Consider the following 19,638-nt stretch of genomic DNA (forward strand, 5'->3'; position numbering starts at 1 on the left):
TCAGGCAAGGGAGTGTGAATCCCTGATGCTGTTTCCTGTTTGAAAAAATGTAAATATACTTTATTTATAGAAGAAAAAAACACTTTAAAAACGTTTAGCTTTTTATTGATCAGTAATATCTTAAAGTGCCGTCTGCAGAAATTTCAAAATGCAGCTTGTTTCGGTAGGTAGCAGGCATGCTATACTAGCTGTTGATGTTTTTTTGCCTTTCCTCTAGTTTCTCTCAACTGCTATATTGATCTTCACAAGTCCTAACTGCTAATATTGGGACTGTTGAAAAAGATTTAAATTCAGCATTGATCCCTACTGAAATCTGGTTTTTTATGAGGAAATACGTGTTTGGTGAAAGGTTAGAGTTGTTGAATTTTTAAAGCTTCTGTAAAGCTATGGAATCAGTTCTGCTTGTATTCTGATACGTGGTTCAAATGCCAGTCACAGTATGGTGAACCAGAATGATTTCTTCACAGTAATTTTCTGCATCACTGAACTACTCCTCCTGAAGTCAATTTTTTAATTTTTATGGGAAGAAAACTAAACTCTATTCTTCCCGTCCTCCCTTCTTGGGGGTTCAGTAGAGTTCCAGTCTTCTCTAAAAGACTTTGGCATAGTATTTTTAGCTTTAAGATAGAAGTATGTGACTGAAAAGTTCTTGGAAGTAGCTGTAGCTGTCAGTTTTACTCTGGGCCATAGAACTAACATTGTTTACTGCTTCCAATGACACCATTTTTTTCAGGGAGAGCAGGCTTATTTACAGTGCCTAACATAGTGTAAATTTTAGAAAAGTATATATTTTTATAATGATATCTTACTACATGTAGTCTGCCTGAAGGATTTAATACTTGTATTTCCAGAGTATATGATTTTATTAGGAAGCCAAACTTTAGAGAGATATTTAAATGTCCTTTTTTCTGTTATGCATGTATTAACGAACATTTCACTGACAAAAGCTGATCAACAGTAGGAATTTTTGTGTCTGAATTGATTGTCCAGACATCCTTCTAGCTTTTAATCTGTGAAGGACTTCAGACAATGCTGTACTTCTCACGTGTACTTCAGTTGAGCTTTTATAGTTCTCTTTCTGGCCGGTGATTGAGACACAACAGGAAAAGGAAGCTTGTCTAAGGATGGCTGATTTCCTTACAGTAACAGAGAACAGTCTGCTATTACTCATCTGAAAACCTGAAAATCACTATAAGTGCACTATGACTATTTTTTTTAGCTTTGATATAAGGAAACAATAGCAGTAGATCACTGAGGGGAGAGCAAGAGGCATTTCTTCTGCAGAACCTTGAATTTGAGGTCTGTATTACTTATTTGTGGAATCTAGTCCATTAGGAGCAGCCACAAATTTGCAGCAAGCAGCAAAGCAGTGTCCAGCAACCTTTACTTTAAACTCTGGTGCTTGAAACTTTACACAACTTCATCAACTAACTTACTCAGTTAAGGTTATGTGTAATAATCTGATGTTTTTAAAATTGGAGGAGGATGCTTTCTGTTTGTAACCTTTTATTTGTAAAAGATTGACTTGAAATTAGCATCTAGGGAATACGTTTCCCTTTGCCACTTTTTGACACAGCTCCTAACGCTGGGAAGTAATTTCAGCAGTTTGTGAAAATCATCATGGTGTCAAAGATTTCTGTGGAGTTCATGCACTGAAATTAGCTGCTGACAAGAGCCAGTGTCATGGATCAAGATTCCAGTGTCTGCAATCTTGCCAAGTTGCCTGAAGACAAATGAATACTTGGTTTGTTTTTTCAAGTACTGTTTGTATGGAAAACAATTTAATTGAAGTGTTGTCTTTCCGCAGTTTGTTCTTACTGGCTTTGGCCATATTATCACCAGCTTTGTATCAATGCTGCAGTTATTTGGAACTGAATTCAAGAGAGCGAGTTCAGCCTATTTCAGGATCCTTAAATTCATGCAGTGATTTTCGCTGTGGATAAATTTCTCTGTATCACTTTTAAAACCCTGGGGCTCTAGGCTAGTTTACCCCTAGACATTTTGAAGTGCAGCCCCATTGGTGGTACACATGGCTAGTGTAATTTCAAACTTGGAATGGGAATACTCCCTTGCCACTTTCTACTGTGTTGTATTTAGCATCTTCTCTTTGGACCTGCAGTGACTTTATGGCTAAAGATTTAGGTTACGGTTTAAAGTCTTTTCAGCAAAAGTAGTTGGGTGGGAGCCTGCCTCAAAAGAGAAGGAATTCGATGATCTCACAAAGACAGGTTTGATAAATTGATGTTGAGATTTCAGTGGTTGCATTTGGACAAACACTACAATGATAACGAGGTTTTTAATGAAGATGTCAAATATGAGGTCAGACTTGAATAACTAGGCTGAGAGAAAGAAACTTTTCAGTGTGATCACTTTTATTTCTCAGAAATAAGCACAATTTATTTCTGTGAAGCAAGGTATTTATTTGTCAGTATGTTTGACAGTGCAGCTGCCCTTTTGTTTCTATTAATATGCCTACATTTGGACACAAGTTTCCCTGTACGTGAAGAGGAGGATGAATATAAGCACTGAAAAAAGTGCAGTGACCAAAGGAGATTCAGTTACCTCCTGAAAACATGAATATTTCTTCCCAAGGGGTCTTTAATTTTGGTGACCCTCATACAGTGCCATGTGGATAGTCTTGTACCTCCACTCCATTGAGGTTGATGTGGCAACTGGCTTATACATAGAACTGCCTTATTTCTTGTCTCCCCATTCCATCCTTTCCTCTTCCCTTCCCCTACCGCCTGTGGGTTACCATGCAGCTTGACCGTTGTTTAGCCAGTGGAAGATGAGGTTCTGTCTCTTCTGAGATGGCTTTTCTGAATGACTTTAAGTATATTTTTTTCTCAAACCTTAAATTTCATTAAATAAAATTTAATGTTTTGCACTCCTGGAGTTTGATTTCTAAGATTTGTTGCTTCCAGTCACTAGTATTTCCCTCTCTAAGATTTAGACTGGCTACTGAGACTGCATTTTGTGGATAACTACGGAAATGGTAAAGGTCCGCTGGTGTTCATGTGTATTTTGCTAAAACTGATTCTGGATTAGTTTCAGTCTGTACTGCTGAATAATAGGTAACACTGGTGCTTTTCTATCCATTGTTAATGGAAAGCTATGAACAAGAGCTGCAGAATGGTGTAGAGAAATTATTAAATCTCTGGAACACCCAAAAAGGTAAAACTGCTGTTAGCACTTTGACTGCCATTATCCAGTTATTGCTCTTGTGATTTGCAGAGTCTCTGGTTTGTCATGTCTGAGCAATGTTCCTGAAACTACTTGTAAGAGTGCAGAAGGGAAGTAACTTCCAGAAGTTGAAGTTTGCAGAAATGGTGAAGTTGGCAGGAATAGGTTTGTGTCTGCTTCTTTGACCATTTTAATGTTTCTTTAATGAATTAAAAGGTAAGGTCAGAGAAACATTTAACCACTAGATAATGGTCATATTAGAATAATACAATATCTGGAATTAGATACTGTAGAGTGTTAAGGCTGGATCATTTCTGATAAGAATGATTTGACTTGAATGTGGCTATTGGGTGTGTGTATATGTCGGACTTGTAATAGACCCTGATGGATCTCATGCTAATACCTGGTTTAAGCACAACCCCAGATCTTATTCTGAAGTTGAGATTGTCTGAAGCTGGTTCTCATTTTGACATTGGAAATGTATAGGATGCTCATATTGCTGTATGATGTAAGCTAGAAGGAACTGCACATGGTTCAGCTTCTTTTCTCCTACTATGTGGTCAAAGCCTGCTTATTGCTCACCAGGTGACTTGCCTGGGATGGTTTTATGAAATTCCCTTTCTCAAGAATACTCCTGAAAGTGATATTTGGTGGTGAATGTAGTAGACTAAATAGTGTTAACAAGTTTTGCAAATGGGAAAGGTTCTGCAGGAACAAAGTTGTAATGTTTGTTAGCAGACCATAAGCCAGTTATCCTCAGATTGTTTGAGAAAAGGAGGCCTTGTTGGCTTTTAAACATTCCATGCTTTATAACAATTTTTTAAAGGTCAGTGCTTTTCTGTTTTTTCTCAATACCTTCTACTGCTGGCTAAAAAAAGTCATTGTTCTGTAGCGGTTGGGTATCTACCACTACAGGGTTTTGAATTTGATCTCTTAGGTCTTGGCGATATGACTCTGCAACATACTTGCAACTGCTTCAAAAAGTTCTCATAAGAACAAGTTGTGCAATAGATCCTCTTACCTTTTTTTAATCGTGACCATTTTTAAATATGAAAAATTTCTGTATGTTTGGACACATTGGTTTTACTACAATTTTTTAGTACATTTTTACTAAAAAAATTTTACTAATTACAAGAATTTTGCTAATTTTACTGATTTACTACTAATAATTTTACTACAAGCTACACAATTTTACTACAGTTTCTTATTATCTAAAGTTAAACCCCGGGTCTCTTACTGAAGATTACTGAAATGTCAGCTGCCTCCAAATCTTCACACATGCCCATTTGTAATTTCTAACTAGCTTTAATTTATATCTTGTCCAAGCACTGTATGGACATTGCAGTTTCTTATAAACTTTGCTTCTGTTGAGTCTCATTCCAGGTTACAATAGCCGCAGTCTGAAATTAGGACAAGACTGTGACCTCAGCTACTTAAGAATATAGCTTGTGACACTAGCAGGTAAAAACTCAGAGATGAGCTTTAAAATTGGAAATTGAAGGGGGGAGTTGGTTTAAAGGTACAGTTTTGTGGTGGTTTTAACATGTTCAGTTATCAGCTGGGCTTACAGGTTCATACACAATGTGCAGAGGCTGAATTGGTGCCACTTAGCCCTTTTACATTGTTTAAGCTACAGCTCTAATCTAATCTAAACCCCATTGTTTCTTATATCATGCAATATGCTTGAGATTTTTTGTTGATGATTTTAAAGTCCCATTGATAGAAGAAAAAGTTGCAAATGATACCCTGATTTGACAAAACTAAGTGTCTTAAATGTATTACAGAAGTGGTAATTGCCTAATGCTTCTCATGTGATGTTTCCAAAGATCACTTGCTTGGCAGGCTGTATTTCCTACTGCTGTGTATTAGTCGCTTAGTGAAGAGCAGCAGTGATGCAAGTATTTATAGACCAAACAGATGAGCAAATGAGGGGTTTTTTGTATGTACAGCTTTAAAAGCAGGCGCTGTAGCTGGGCTTCGGTAGCATTGGTTATGCAGCAGGGTGACAAATGCAAGGTAGGGTTGTCAAAGCTGACGTTTTATTGCATTTGCCTCCGCAGTGCAGAATTGCTATGGGGAAGAAGGGAGGCTAGTGGGGTGTCTCTCCTCTCAGAACCTGTAATGTTGTGACAGCTTCCTTGACGACATTTGCATTGCTGTGGCTGCACAGTTGTTCGAGGGTTTCCTTAATCTTGTCCTCTTCTATTTCTTGTCTCAGATCACCTGAATGGTAGATGAAATGCTGACTTTTAGTGACATGCCATGACATAGTGGCTCCCAACAATTGTAAGATAAACGTTTGGAGTACTTGCTGTTTAAAATTAACTGCTTTAATTTAAATAATTTTCTCTCAATAGGTACCCTTTCAGCGATTAAAAGTATTGAACAGGTTACGATTTTTTTTCTCCAGTTTGACTTCTGAGAACTGGTTGAACAGAAAAAAAGCATGTTGTTGAAAATATAATACAGGACAAGTTCCAGCATTTTTTTGCCTGTATGTTTTTGTTAGCCTTTCATATTAGTAAGACTCAACTCTTAGTGTTACAGTTAGTCTATAAAGTGCGAAGTATATACACCTCTGGAAAAAAGTCTTACAGATTACATCTTTAGTGTCAGTACTCCATAGTAGCACTGAAGGATGCAAATGTTTATCCCTATTCCAATATCTGTATGGCTACCAGGGAAAAAAACAGATTATACTGCAAAATCCAGCTTGTCTGCCAATATAGAGTGGTTCCAGGATTTGAAAAGCAGCTCTCCTTGTGGTAGATCCTTGCCTGAGTACAATCATTATCTTCAATTTACATGATTTATGTATTAAGATGTGAGAAACAGTTACGAGATCGTTGGACTCCTGGTTTCAAGGTGTTTGTTTTCGGTTAGTGCCACATGTCCAGGAGGAGTCTGATCTTGCTCAAAGCATTTTAAGTCTTCCCTAACCATGGAGTGAGAGAAACTTATGATATCCTCCTTCGTATGTTTTACTAAAAGTTGCTGTGCAAAGGCAGCACTGTTAAAATGGCTGTTTAATCTCAGCTTCTGGTTTGCTTACAGCATAGGCAGATTAAATATGTGCCTGCCTGTGGAAGAGGATACAGACTCTTTTTCTTTGAACACAAAAATGCTGTGGTACATACATGTGGGACTGCCAGACATTTGTGCATGATGAATTTGGACAAAGAGGCCTTTATTCCAAGGCTCTAATTTTGCTATTTCAGGACCTGATTATGCCACTGACTCACTGGAATAAAGCCTTTCTTTTGCATTCAACTAATGGTTTAATCAACTTTTCATAAAGAAAAAAGCTACTTGACTGGGATTTTTGGTTATCAATAAAGAGTGAACCTCTTTAATATCCTTTACTGCTCACTGACTGCAACGTTGCAAGGAACACATTTCAGTAACAGAAAACACTTGGGTTTTGATCACAAATATCCGTCCTTTCATCACAGACAACTTAAAATGAAGTTACCTGAATTAAGAAGACTGCACAAAAGTCCCATTGAATTATATTTCACCTCAGGACTTGTCTTATCATCTTGTAGAAGTTTGTGTAAGCTTTGAACTAGCTGTGATTCCTTAAAAGATTCTTCAAGGGTTTCTGAAAAATAAGTAAACAAAAACCGGAGCTAATACCTGAAAAGAAGCTAGAAAGTGAACATGCTTGCTTTCTAAAAATAAAATTCCTGATTGGTTTCACTTAGACTGGCTATATGGGGATGTCTTGAACATCCATTTCCTCTACTGGAGAATTTCTGTATTTTCTGTACAGTGTCTTTTCACTGTCCTCATTCTGGAAGACAGAACCTGTATACTGTAGATTGTATAAAAAAATCTCATAATAGATTAAAACTTGCAGTGATCAGTGCTAGAAGCGTTGATTCATATTAATTGCCCAATTGAGTTTGAGAGCCTTAATGGTGGACCAAGCAGTATCTATCTTGCTTGTTGGTACCAGAAATTCCAAATTTCAAGTTGACTATTTCTTTTATCTTTTGATGTATGTAGATTTCTGTGGTGACTGTCTTTATTGTAATAAATTGAGACCCATTTTCAAATGTGATCAGTCATACAGGAAAAATCTTAAAAAAAATTATACGCTATCTCTCTGAAAATCAGCTCAGTAAAAGTAGAACTTTTACAATTTTCTCACTTTTCATTTGCAGCTTCTACAAGGCCTGTTTGCCTATGCTTCTGCTTTATTCTCTCCTGCATTCAAATGTCTGTCTTCTGAAGATTACTTCCTCCATTTATTTTATAGTCTTCATTGACCATTCAAGTCCTTTTTTTGTCCATTTTGTCCTTAATTTTGTCTTTATTTAGACTTTCTCCTCTTTTTCTGTAGTCTTCATCACCTTTACTTTCCTTCTGGTTTTTTGTGTGGGTTTCTAGGATCATACCATGCTATTCAACAGATTGTGCCTGTACACACAACCTGATCATTTGACTCCAAAAAAAAAAAATATCTTCAGGCAATTCCTGAAGACTGTTGCTTTTGTGGTCTTCTGGGTGGCTGACCTCCTTTATTTCATGCTGAAGAGCTAAATCTAGGCAAGAAACACTTTTTCTTACATGTTATGTAGAATTTACAGCATGACAATGTTTATTAAGGATCTTGCATAGATAAATGGGTTTAGGAGAAAAATACCTAAATTGATTGCAGATGCTATTGCCAAGGCATTCAGAGCCTCATTCTGCATGGCAGCATGTTTGCTTGTTGTCATGGAAACCAGATGTTTCACTCCTTGTGCCTCCTGGATGGCTTTGACCACTTCCTGTTAAAGCAAAGATAAAATATCACAGATGGAAATTTGACATGAATAAAGTAGAATGAAGAGAGAAATGAGATTACATTCTTCAGCCTCTGAATAAATAGAAATTATTTCCATGCTGCAGTGCAAACCAGTGATATTTGAAGACAAGAGATAACATTGCTTTTGGCACTGATCATACATGTCTGCTTAGGGCTTGTCTAATTACTTGGAATATCCATACTTACAATTATGTCTATGCATATCTGTAAGATAAAAATATGTATCTTTTTGTCTCAAGAGTTTTTGACCTTATTCCAATTTTTCATTTCAAGCCTTCAAACTAGCAAAGATTAGTTTTACTTTATCAAAGCCTGTGTGGATAGTATCTACTTCTTTTGACACTACATCAAAGTAAAGCATGGTTGGAATGCCTGTGTATAATGGCATGATTTACAAGAAACGGAAGCCTGTTCTACTATGCCAGTAGATACAGATCATGCCAGATCCATCTATTGCTAGGCAGGTAAGTGGACTCTTTGGAGCTCCTGGAGGACTGACGTTTGCAACAGGTCTGGGTTATCTTTACCACTTTAATTTGAAATTTGAAACTGATATTTATGGAAATAGAAAAACTTTACCTACTTACCATTTGTCAAGCCTTACCCAAGCAGAGTGAAAGTTGTCCAAGTGACAGTAAGTAAGCATGTTACTTGTTTCTGTGCAGTATCTGTGGCTATGGAGAGCACTGCTTTCCTGCTTACCTCCCCATATTGGTGTTGAGGCAGACCAGAGGGGGTTTTACTGTGAAGTTTCATGTTTTTAATGATGAAGCTATATGTACTGTTTAACACTTAACCTCTTGCTATATTGACAAGCTTTAAAAATATTTGAGAAGAATAAAGTAGAAACATATCAGACCAGTAGTTCTCATACTTGGGATCTGTTGTGATGCAAGATCGATACCAGCAGCCGATTTGCTTCCCCACGAACGCTGGTGTGGTCGTTGGCATTGCACCACTGCACAAGTCTGTTGAGCAGCATGGGGTCTTGGCCCAAGATTTCAGCTGCATCAGCTGAAGAGAAAAGCATCATGAGGAGACATTCAAAATTACACTTGTCAATCTTCCTGTCCAGAAATGTGGGTGTAGAAGTAGCCAGGACCACAGGCCTGAGCTCAGTGTCCTTTAAGAGCTGTAACTAAAGCACTGGGCTTTTAAGGGATCTTGGAAATCTTTACCTGAGGAATGCCAGTTGTGTTAGGGCAAGTCTTGGAGGTAACGAACAAATTAAGCTGTTCCAATAGACCTATCCTTTTTAAGTGGCTGCTGAAGCAGGGCTTAAAATGAGCAACTTCGTATCTTTGAAAGCAGATAATTCTGTTGCTATACTGAAATCTTCATGAGGACTGTCCCTTTCCCATTTGGTTTCTTGCACTTGCTCTTTGAGCCCTGCACAAATGTAATCATGGGCTCTTCAGAGCCTCTTTATGCTGTTTCAGTGCTCTTGGTAATGGTGATAATTACTGTTGGTAGCATGTGGGAAGCCAAGTCTTCGTACAGAATTGCAGCATATCTGTAATTGCACATCTCTAGTCTTAAGAATGTATGTTGAACTGTGTATTAAGCATCATCAGAACTTCCCTCAGAGTTTGGAGGAGCCTTTTAATTTGCATTCCCCTGTGTTTCAGGAACCCTGTCACAAGACTTCCTAGAAGTTTTAATCTGTGTGGTTGACATTTGGAAAAAACCTCACTAGATAACTTTTCCTGAGAAGTGGAACTCTAATGATATGCTGTGGTTTAAGGCTTGTTGCTGCTAAGGGAGACTACTCCCAAAGCTCTTAGAAAAGTTCAGCAGCAAAAGGAACTTTGCTCGTGCTCTTTCAATATTACATCAGTCTAACGTGGTTCCACGTGAGCCTTACTGCAATTTAATAATACATCTTTAAAGAGCTGTGGATCAAAAGTGACTAACTGGTGGAAAGTGATTTCATAAGCAAAGGAAAAATGCAGATATAAGGGTGCTGAAGACTGAAATACTCTCTTTGAACCAAATATGTTAAGCAGGGATTCAGCCCTGGGAATGTCCTGGTAAATACTGCTTCAGCATTTTCAGTCAGTTGATTCTATTTAATACTTAAGACTTTGAAATTCTACGTTCTTGGTTCAACTGGAAGTATTTTGTAAGTGAAGGGTGCCAGGAGAAAAGTAAGAAAGTAGTAATGTGCACAACTTAAGCTGCCTTTTTGTAGGAATTGAGTGCTCACCCATTTGGCTTTGAGCACAAAATAGCTGTTCTGTAAACTGCCAAACCGCTGTTTCTGTGTGTTCCAGTTGATCATGAACTGAGGATATAAATGCACAGCACTTCCAACACCAGATGTAGCAACTGAGAGGCAAGAGTAGTCACAGGGCGGATGCTCACTTTTGGTGTAGAATTACTGTTTGCAAAAATACACTGTAGTTATAAGATCTAATTAAAATTTAGGATTCTCATGTAGTTATTTGTAATTAAGAGTTTTTCTTGTTGACTTAATTTTGGTCATGTTGAGTCCTGTCCTCTGCCCACCCCCCACTCCTCAACGCTGGAGGACCAGAGCAGATGAGTATGAAATATGCATTGTGTGCCCTGAAGGAGGAAAGATGTGGTAAAGGCCTTCATCGAAAGTGTATTCCTAAGAAGGGCTATAAAGGGTCTGTGAGCTTTTTCTAATCTTTTTCTGCTTTTCTAGTCTTTTAAAATAGTTCCAGGCCTGAAAAGGTAACCAGGGAGATCCCTGTTCCTTTGGAAGCAAATTCAGAAAGGGAAAAATGTGGGGAAAAGTCTGCATGGTTTTAAGATACTGGGAAGTTTGTGTCTTGAAGTTTTGCTGAAGCAAAGACTTGAGAAAGAACCAACATTAACATCTGGAACAGAAGGGATAGGTTTGGCTGCTAGGGGTATCACTCTGCTCCTGTTTATCAACTGTCCCTTTCTCTGTGTGTTGCATTGGTTTTGAGATATTCTGGAAAGAGTCAAACGGAGTGTACACCAGAAGGTTGGTGTCAATGAAGCACATGATTACTCTGGATATTTTGCAGAAACTGTAAGTCAACCTATACTCTTCCTATTTTAGGGAGGGAGATGAGGAAGGATGGACACTTTGGTTTTTTATTTATCCAGTACACTAAGGAACAATCCACAGGTCAAAATCCCACGAGGAATCTGGAAGCTTCTAGCCTAGTTGAACATGTTTGTTTTGAGGTAAGAGTTCTTGTTGCACAACCACCTGCATCTTTTCTCCTGTAACAGAAAGGCTTTTGTTTCTAGGTCAGATGCTGCATGTTACTCTGAGGAGATGATGGTGATCCAGTTTAGTACAGAAAGAGGTAAGAGTGGTGAATGGAACCGGTCTGAGAGGTTTGGTCAAAGGAGGCATCTTGACTCAATTTGACAGGGACTTCCTGATGTCTACCAGCAAGAGAGCTCTTTGAGATAGAACCCGATTAGTTATTCTTAATAGGAACAGGAGGACCTTTTAACTTACAAAACACTAAATTTGAATAAATTGTGTGTATGACTGAATTTTCAGTTCAGCTGAAAGTCCTTTTGGCTGTTGAAGTGCACAAATTCTTCTGCTCCTCTGAAGCAAAACAGTGGAAAAAACAGGAGTTAATGTTAAGACCTCTTTAGTGTAATGAAGCTGACAGATCTGACAGCAGTTTTCTATAGTTAGAAACCTACCTCTTCTAATCTGTAGGCCTCAGCATGCCCAGTGATTGTCAGAGTAATGAATTTGTACAAGACAATGCAATTAACTAATTTAATATGGACTTCTTAGTAGATGTGTATTCATAAGAGTTTTGGGGTGAGTTAATTAAGGGCAATGTTAGCTCATGGATAAACAGAATAGAAAGTAATTAAGTGGGAGAATTGTGTGCTCATAGGCAGAAATGGGTAAAATATTGCATAATCTTCTACATCTCTTTTCTGCTCTACACTTTGATACCTGTATTGTTTCAGATTCAGAAGTTGTACCATTTTGCGCCAAATTCAGACTTCATACTAGGGCTGGTAAATAGCGTTAAGTTAAAAAAGATAATTTAGTGTTTAATAATAATAATTTTTTAGGTCTGTGTTATTATGATGTCTCAGTTTTAAAATCTAAATTGTTTCCCTTGTCAAAATTCAGATACAGCTTCAGAGAAATGACCTTTTAATGACTTCCTTCAAAGCCTGAGAGGAAGAAGAGGCTAAGTTTATATATATATCTCTTGCAATGTCCATTTCCTACCATGGTGAAATATAAGTGAAAGCAGCTTTTCACTGGACTGGAATCAGTGCAAATTAATGAGGGCTAGACCTAAATTTTATATCATGCATATTAGTTTGAAAAAAGGATGCACATAGCTGCCATATCAAAGAAGTGTCTGCAGGGGTGTAAATGAGTGCAGCATGGAATGTAGGGGAGAGGTTTTTTTCCCCTTCCATATAACTAAGGAATTTGTGATTGTAATTGTTCCATACCAGCTGTCAGTTCCCATGGCAAAACAGTCACAACTTCTCTGATTCTGTTTTTGACCTATTTCTTGTTATTCCTGCACATCGAGGCGATTTGTACTGATTAGTCTTCTAGAGCAGCTGCTCTGGTGATATGAAAGTATTAGAACACTTACCATTTAAAAAAACCCTCTACAACACTTGCTTTTGTGTAATACTCTGGTAGGAAGCTAGATAAGTCTAAGGATAAATTAAGATATTCTAGTAGGTCTTAACATAGTTGAGACATTCTGCATGTTTCTCAAAATGCAATTGTATACACAGAGTGAGTATTGTGGCCTTTGCATACCTGCCTCTGTGTAAGACTGAATGAAGTGCGAGCAGATAATCCCATATTTCAATATGCAAAGTAAATTCAACATTTGAGTCATACCAGCAAGATAAACCAACTTGTGTGTAGGGAGACTGCATCACTGGTAGAAATTCATTTCTCCTGCCTTTCTCCACCCCAGCTCCCTTTGATCCTTTTATATTCTCCAGTTCTATTGATTTGCTTGCCTGTGATTTGGCACTGTAAAGCCTTAGCCTAACTCTCTTCTGTCATACTTATGCCTTGCTGATACACCTCTGGTGGAAAACATCTTCCTTTTAGGCCTTTGCTATTTTTCACTGACTGCTGCGGATTCTTCCATTTGGTTTGTTTCTCATCTGCCTCTGAGGCTGACTGGGTCAGTATGGAAGGCTTGCTGCCTCCAGCAATCATCTCTGTTGGAACCTCTCCAGATTGAGTGGAATTAGGTTAGCAGGACACTTAGTCTGTAGTCTCCTTGCACATCTATTGTCTTGGAGGGGGGTGTATAGTTGGCATCAGTAAACATTAGCAATTCCTTACCTTGACCAGCTGCTAACATCCGTAGTGTTCCAAGAAGTTTAAACTGCACAGGAGGCATCTCTGACCTTAGAAGTGCCTGAATCCTTTCTACCACACCTTCCTCCAGCATTTGAACTTTGTTAACAACTAGAAAATGGAAAAAAGATGTTGATGTGAAGCTCAGTAACTACACAAGCATCTTAAAATATAGATACAATGTAACTATTGTTCTGAATGTTATGCTCCATGATGCTCTTAGCAAAAGGTCCAACTTGTTAGAGGACTCAAAAATGAAATTGGGACTACCTGATTGTTTAGACTTCTCCTTTGAACTAAAAACGTCCTAGGAATTGCTTTTATGATATTTTGGTTACTTTTGATCTCAGCCCTGCCCGCAATGAAGTACAAAAAAGAGGATGAACACAGCATTGTTGTTTCTTTTTCTAGTTGCAATAGATTATCCATCCACTTGCATGAGCAAGCCTTTCCTATGCCTGCTCATCTTAGCTGCACCGGGTGGCAGAAGTGATTTGTATAGACATATTTCTTGCAAATGAATTTTCTTTTTGTATTTGAGATCACTGGTCCCCTGTTGTTCACGCCTTTGTTTCTGTGCTTTCCTCTCCTAATTCTCTTGCATCTTTGCTTCAGTTGTTAGTGCAGTAATCCCTGTTAATAATCAGAAGCTTGTCTGGAAGGAGTCCTAATGCTGCTTAACTGTACTACTGAAAGCTGCTTCCTCCAGAGCAATTTTCTTCCCATCTTCTGCATGCCTTTTTTGAGGGGGCTGGGGAATGATAGGACAGTGAAATTAGGGAGATAACTGTTCTATCCCTTCCTTCTTATATTGGGCAAATTGAGAAGCAGACGCTGTTAAATAACTCTACTCTTAATGTCCTTGTTTTTCAGTGGCACCAACTGACTCCATTCGCTGGAGCATGATGACTTTTTAGCGTTTTTTTTAAGTACCGCTTCTCTCAAGATCACTGCTTTGAATTGAAGACTTCCCCTGTTCCCATTTGCAAGTGTTGGACTATATTTAATTCGTTTTTATTTTATGATTTATTTGGATTTGCACTCAGTCTGTTTTCCAGGTAGCAGACTATATTGTTGAAAATGATAGAGTTTGTATTTCTGGAAGTGATGTATTATTGTGAGGGAATGTGTTAACAGCTTCCATATTCTGATATTTTGATGAACTGATGAGGAAAAGTGCAGTGTAGGAATAGCATTTTGTGCTATGCATTGTCCACACACTTGGAAAGTTCTGAAATGGTTTGTAATAGACTTAAACAGAACAGATAACCAAAATAGACTCTGTATTGTTGCATTGACATTTTATAGTTCAGAGTTGAACCTTTTTAAAGTACAGCTGCAAAGAACATTAAGATCTACTGGTAGTATGTGTGGCAGGCAGTGATATAGAGGTGAAGTTGTAGGTTGAAACGACACTTTTTCTGGAGTTTTAGGTCCTATAATCTTTGCAAGATCAACTGTATTCATTGCTTTGTTAACTCTCAACGAATGCCTGGGCCTGGCATTGCAAAAACTTGGCCTTGGTATTTGTTGAGGAACAGGTTCTGTTGTGAGTTAGGATGTGATCATCTCTGCTTGTTGTCAACGGAAACTACATCAAAATTGTTGTCTTTCAAATGAGATTAACTGGTGTCTTTGCTGCTTATAATTAAATCCTATTGTACGTATTGCAGGAGTGAAGTCAACGAGAACCAAGCATGGGGCACCCCTAGGCTTATAGAAAAAAAGTCCACCTTTTCATTCTAATGAAGATAGTTACATCTTGCCTACTAAATTACTCTCCTAATTTCAACTGGATGGCTCTCCATGATTTTTCATGATTCTGTGGTTATCTTCTAATAGCTCTGTGTTAGGTTGTGACTGATAGAAGGTAGCTGGCATGCATGGTCGAATTACTGCATACTATATGCAAAAGACAATTTGCACATGCCTCTGTGCTGATGTGAGCGGTAGAACATCTCTTCACAGAGAAATAAAAGCAGTGAGGTGCTTATGGTGTGAAATATGTTTATTAAAATATGAAATAGACAGACATGGCTGCTATTATGATCCAGAGAGTGTGATAATACTATAAGCCAAAAGTAAATCAATTACTTGAGAGCATATCAGAAATAAGTTGAAAAAAAATAGATGAAGTTCTGAAGAGAGCTATCTGCAAGAAGAAATGAGAGTGTATCAGGCTTTAACAGGAAGTAGTGGAGGCAGAGTAACTAGTAGTATATTCTGGGGCTATCACTTGTTCAAAGCAATGATTATGTATAAAACTGTTAAACTAGGCATGCTGGCTAGCTTACATAATAAAATTGGCAGAAAACTTCAAGTTCTTTTATTTTCAGAAAATAGTGTTGGTGTTACGCACTTCTCTGGAGTACTGTATAGCAGTGCAAGGACTGTGTTGCAGGGTGCTGTACTGTTAAGTCTCTAGCAAAATATTTTTGGCCTGAATTCACTTTCACATGGGAGCAGTAAATTTGGGATAAGAAGCAGCACAATTTTCTGATGTGTATTATCAAAAGATCACAAGAATAGAATAATAGAATCAATTGTTTGGGTTGGAAGGGACTTTTTAACATCATCTAGTCCAACACCCCTGCAATGAGCAGGGACATCTTCAACTTGATCAGGTTGCTCAGAGCCCTGTCCAGCCTGACCTTGAATGTTTCCAGGGATGGGGCATCTACCACCCCTCTGGGCAACCTGTTGCAGTGTTTCAGCACCCTCATCATAAAGTCTTCCTTATCTAGTCTGAATCTACCTTCTTTTAGATTAAAACCATTACCCCTTGTCCTGTCACAACAGGCCCTGCTAAAAAGTCTGTCCCCGTCTTTCTTGTATGCCCTCTTTGAGTACTGTGGTTTTTAAGTGTGTTGCAAAGGCTGAATGTGCAATTAATATTGGCTTTATAGAAGAGGAGCAAATTTATGAAATCCCTGCCAGATGTGATGAGAGCTGCACCCCATACTCTCTATTTTAAGCTAAAAACCCTGTTCTGCAGTTCTGTCTTGAACTGCTGTATGCTGTTAGTATGAAACCATTTCAACAGCTGGCAAAGCGATCACACTTTATTATATTTAGACCCTTTATGTAGATGAGAAGTCCTGATGAGTTATTCAAATATATATGTCTCTGTGGGGGGGGAAAAGTCAATTGCCCCTCAAAATACAAGGGACTGGAATTGGTGACTTAGAGCTGCACAGATCTCCATTAAATGACCCGGCTTTACAAGGAATCACAGTAAGTCAATTGTCTTCAAACTCTGTACCTGGTATAGCAAGGTTTCGAAGTGCACTGAGTGCAGCATGTTGAACAGAGACATCCTCACTCTCTACATGTTTGTCCAAAAGATCCAGAAGCTGATGTATGACTCCCAGCTGTACCATTCGTACACAGTTGCCATCTGAAGAAAGAGGCAGGACCAAGCAGGTGAGACAGATAAGAAACACAATGGTAGGCATTAGTCATGCAAATTGATAATTCAGGGAGTCTTTGCCTTGACTGTTTCCATGTCTTGATAAGATTGAGACTATAGCTTTTGCATTGTTTTTTTACAACCTTCAACTCTAGAGAGATAAATGGGCATCAGCAACCTATGAACTGATGCTGAGACACCCTCTAGTAAAGCCTAGCTTGAGAGAGCTTTCGAGGGACCGTCACTGTCAAATTCAAACTGGTATGTTTTCCAGTCAATTTCTTCCTCAATGCTGCTTTATTTTCCACTATGTGGTGGAATACTGGTGGTATCATCCATTTCTCCACAGGATAGCTTTAATACTACAATTTTTGTATTCTACTGGTTGAAGAGACTATTGTGAGATCAGGGATCTTATCCAGCAATGGTGAGTCTGATTACTAGATTTGATTGCTGTTACTCCTTGTGTTCAATTAAATAATTTGTCATTAACTGATCATCAAAAGAATCAGGCCTAGGTTTTTCTTACCTGTTTTGAGAAACCCAGTTTCTGAAATGAGAAGTCTAATTGTGTGGCAGTCATACAAAGCCAGGAGAATATGAGTTGACCTAGAGAGTTCTGATCTGTTTAATGCTGGTGAAAAAGCAGATTTGTACATTCCAAAGAACTACCATTTTGCCCAGTACATGTTCTGTGATATTTTGTCAGTGCGTATCTGTATGTCTCCCTCTCTTTGAGAACTTACTCTGTGGAGATGACAGCCCTTTGGTTATCAGAAGCCACTTAGCTCACCTTGATAGAAAATGAGAAATTGTTCTCAAGAGCAAAAGGAAACCCTCCATTTTACAGTCTGCATCCTTCCTGAAGGAAGTGTTTTGAAGATGCCATTTGGCAAATATTTTTCTGTATTTTATTTCATGTAGTTTATTATACCTGAAGAGAAGCGTATTCCGGACACACCAGTCAACATTGCCTTATTGCTGTGCTGTTACCATGTGAATGCTGTTTGTGAAAACATGGCAAAACAGTGTGAATGCTATATAGGAAGACTGCATCTTCACCTGGAGTACACAATTATCCATGGAACTGTACAGACTTCATGCAAATACAGAATTTGGCCAAAAGCAGCTTTAGGTGTTTCTCATGGTACTAACTGCAGGCGTAAAAGGTACAGACTTATAATTTTTGTTTATACCATTTAAAAATGGCTCTAGTAATTTTAACACCTTTGCTGGTTTCAATGTTATTTCTACCCCAAACTCCTCTGTGTTCTCTTGAACCCATGCCTACTATTCCTTTAATCTCTTAGCATTTCGATTAGTGGCATATTTTTTCCCCTGTATTACTACATATGTTAAATAAGAATTTGTCAAATGCTTATAAAATGGAAATGGATATTTTAATGAGAACACTGTCAGTCTGTGAAATAGTTCAAATTCTACTAATGCAAAAATATTTTTATATCAATTTGTGCATACATTCTCTAAAGCTGATGGTTTTGCTTGTGATTCTTCAAATGTTCTCTTGCCTGGTCCTATTCTTTGGAAATCAGAGTATCTAAGGAAAATTGCCCAGTCCTCTTTAGGAACAGGTTTTCTAGGAATAGACCATCTCTTTTGGTCTGACAAAATTCTATGGGCAAAATACTTTGATCTTCATATAGACTAACCTTAATTGAACTTAATTTCTCTCCTGCCCCCACCTTGCAAACCAAAGAATGGCAGAGCATTTTTTTTCTCTTGTAGTAAAGTGCAAATAGGCAGAAGCTGTTAGTGGTTGCCTTGCTTTGATTGTCACAGAGCTTCAAACTGGTGTTCTCTCCTATGGATTTTTGCTTGGATAGCAGCAGAATCTTCAATTTAATGGCTCGTGGTTAAAGTCTGATAGGAGCAGGCACTTCTATAGCTACAAAAGCTGTCTGTCATCTTTTCACTGCCTCAGAAGTCATTAAATGCTGAGATTTCCATAGGAATTTTTTTTTCCTCTTAGATTAAAGGCTGTGCGTACATCAGTGGCACATACTGGGGCCTGAGAAGGATTATTCACTTTTTCCACATGAAACATCTAATGGGCTTGTGAGGGAGATGGAAGGAGAAGAGTGAGTGACAAAGTAAGCCATTCAGCTGAATAAATTGAAGATAGCCAGTTTAAAGGCACTGAGGGCATTTCTGTGACCTTTGTAGAACTGTGCACAATGGCTGATTCAGAGCAAGGTATAAGACAAGGAAGAAAGGGATGCTAGAAAGGATGTGGAGAAAAGTGCATATGATAGCTTACTTTAAAAAAAAAAACACAAAAAAACCAAACAAAAACAAAAACTGGATGAGTCTGACCTAGCTAAACATTTGGACAGATGTGAGTGAGTCTTATGATAATTAAGCACATATGAATGCAGAAAGTTGAGCTATGTTGACAAAGCTCCTTTTTGTTAATTGAGTTTGAACCCTGTACAGTAGCTATGAGTGAGAAAGGACAAAAGATGTGGTGGGATATCTTCTGCTGACTGATTCAGCACAGCATACCTTCCAGTAGTCTGTTTATAAGAGCCTCTCTCTGTTTCTCTTTGCATAGTATTAAGGCTCATTGTTTTCTGTAATAGGAAAGTGTGAAAGATAAAACGACTTATCTTGAGATTTCTTTTTTTCCCCTGATGTGTCTGAATAACTCTCCCTTCCTAAAACTGACTTAAAACCTAAAACATCAATAACTGTGTGTTGTTTTTTTATATTTCTGACAAATATACTTGCCGTGAAATATTTCCAGATTCTCCCTTTAATAATATGTGATTTAGGCAAAAAAAAGTGTAAAAGCTTGCATACATGGCCACCCCATTTTTCACAATTATGTCTCTTAAACTACTTCAGTATCATTAGCATCTGTAACTTAAAGGTATGCAAGTCTCCAGA

At 38.1% G+C, this 19,638-nt stretch overlaps 1 protein-coding gene across 1 annotated transcript in view; it reads right to left on the bottom strand.

The window, feature by feature from the left end:
- Positions 1 to 5,272: 5,272 nt before the first annotated feature.
- LOC104164894 (rap1 GTPase-GDP dissociation stimulator 1-like) overlaps positions 5,273 to 19,638 on the bottom strand; it is a gene marked incomplete at its 5' end in the record, with an annotated part of 23,216 nt that continues 8,850 nt past the window's right edge. The window contains 6 exon segments of the mRNA XM_009704370.1: positions 5,273 to 5,406; positions 6,656 to 6,784; positions 7,832 to 7,958; positions 8,871 to 9,010; positions 13,308 to 13,433; positions 16,585 to 16,719. Coding sequence (XP_009702672.1) covers positions 5,273 to 5,406; positions 6,656 to 6,784; positions 7,832 to 7,958; positions 8,871 to 9,010; positions 13,308 to 13,433; positions 16,585 to 16,719 — 791 coding nt within the window.

The sequence above is a fragment of the Cariama cristata genome, unplaced genomic scaffold (genome assembly GCF_000690535.1).
Source record: "Cariama cristata isolate BGI_N322 unplaced genomic scaffold, ASM69053v1 scaffold15807, whole genome shotgun sequence".
NCBI lineage: Eukaryota > Metazoa > Chordata > Aves > Cariamiformes > Cariamidae > Cariama > Cariama cristata.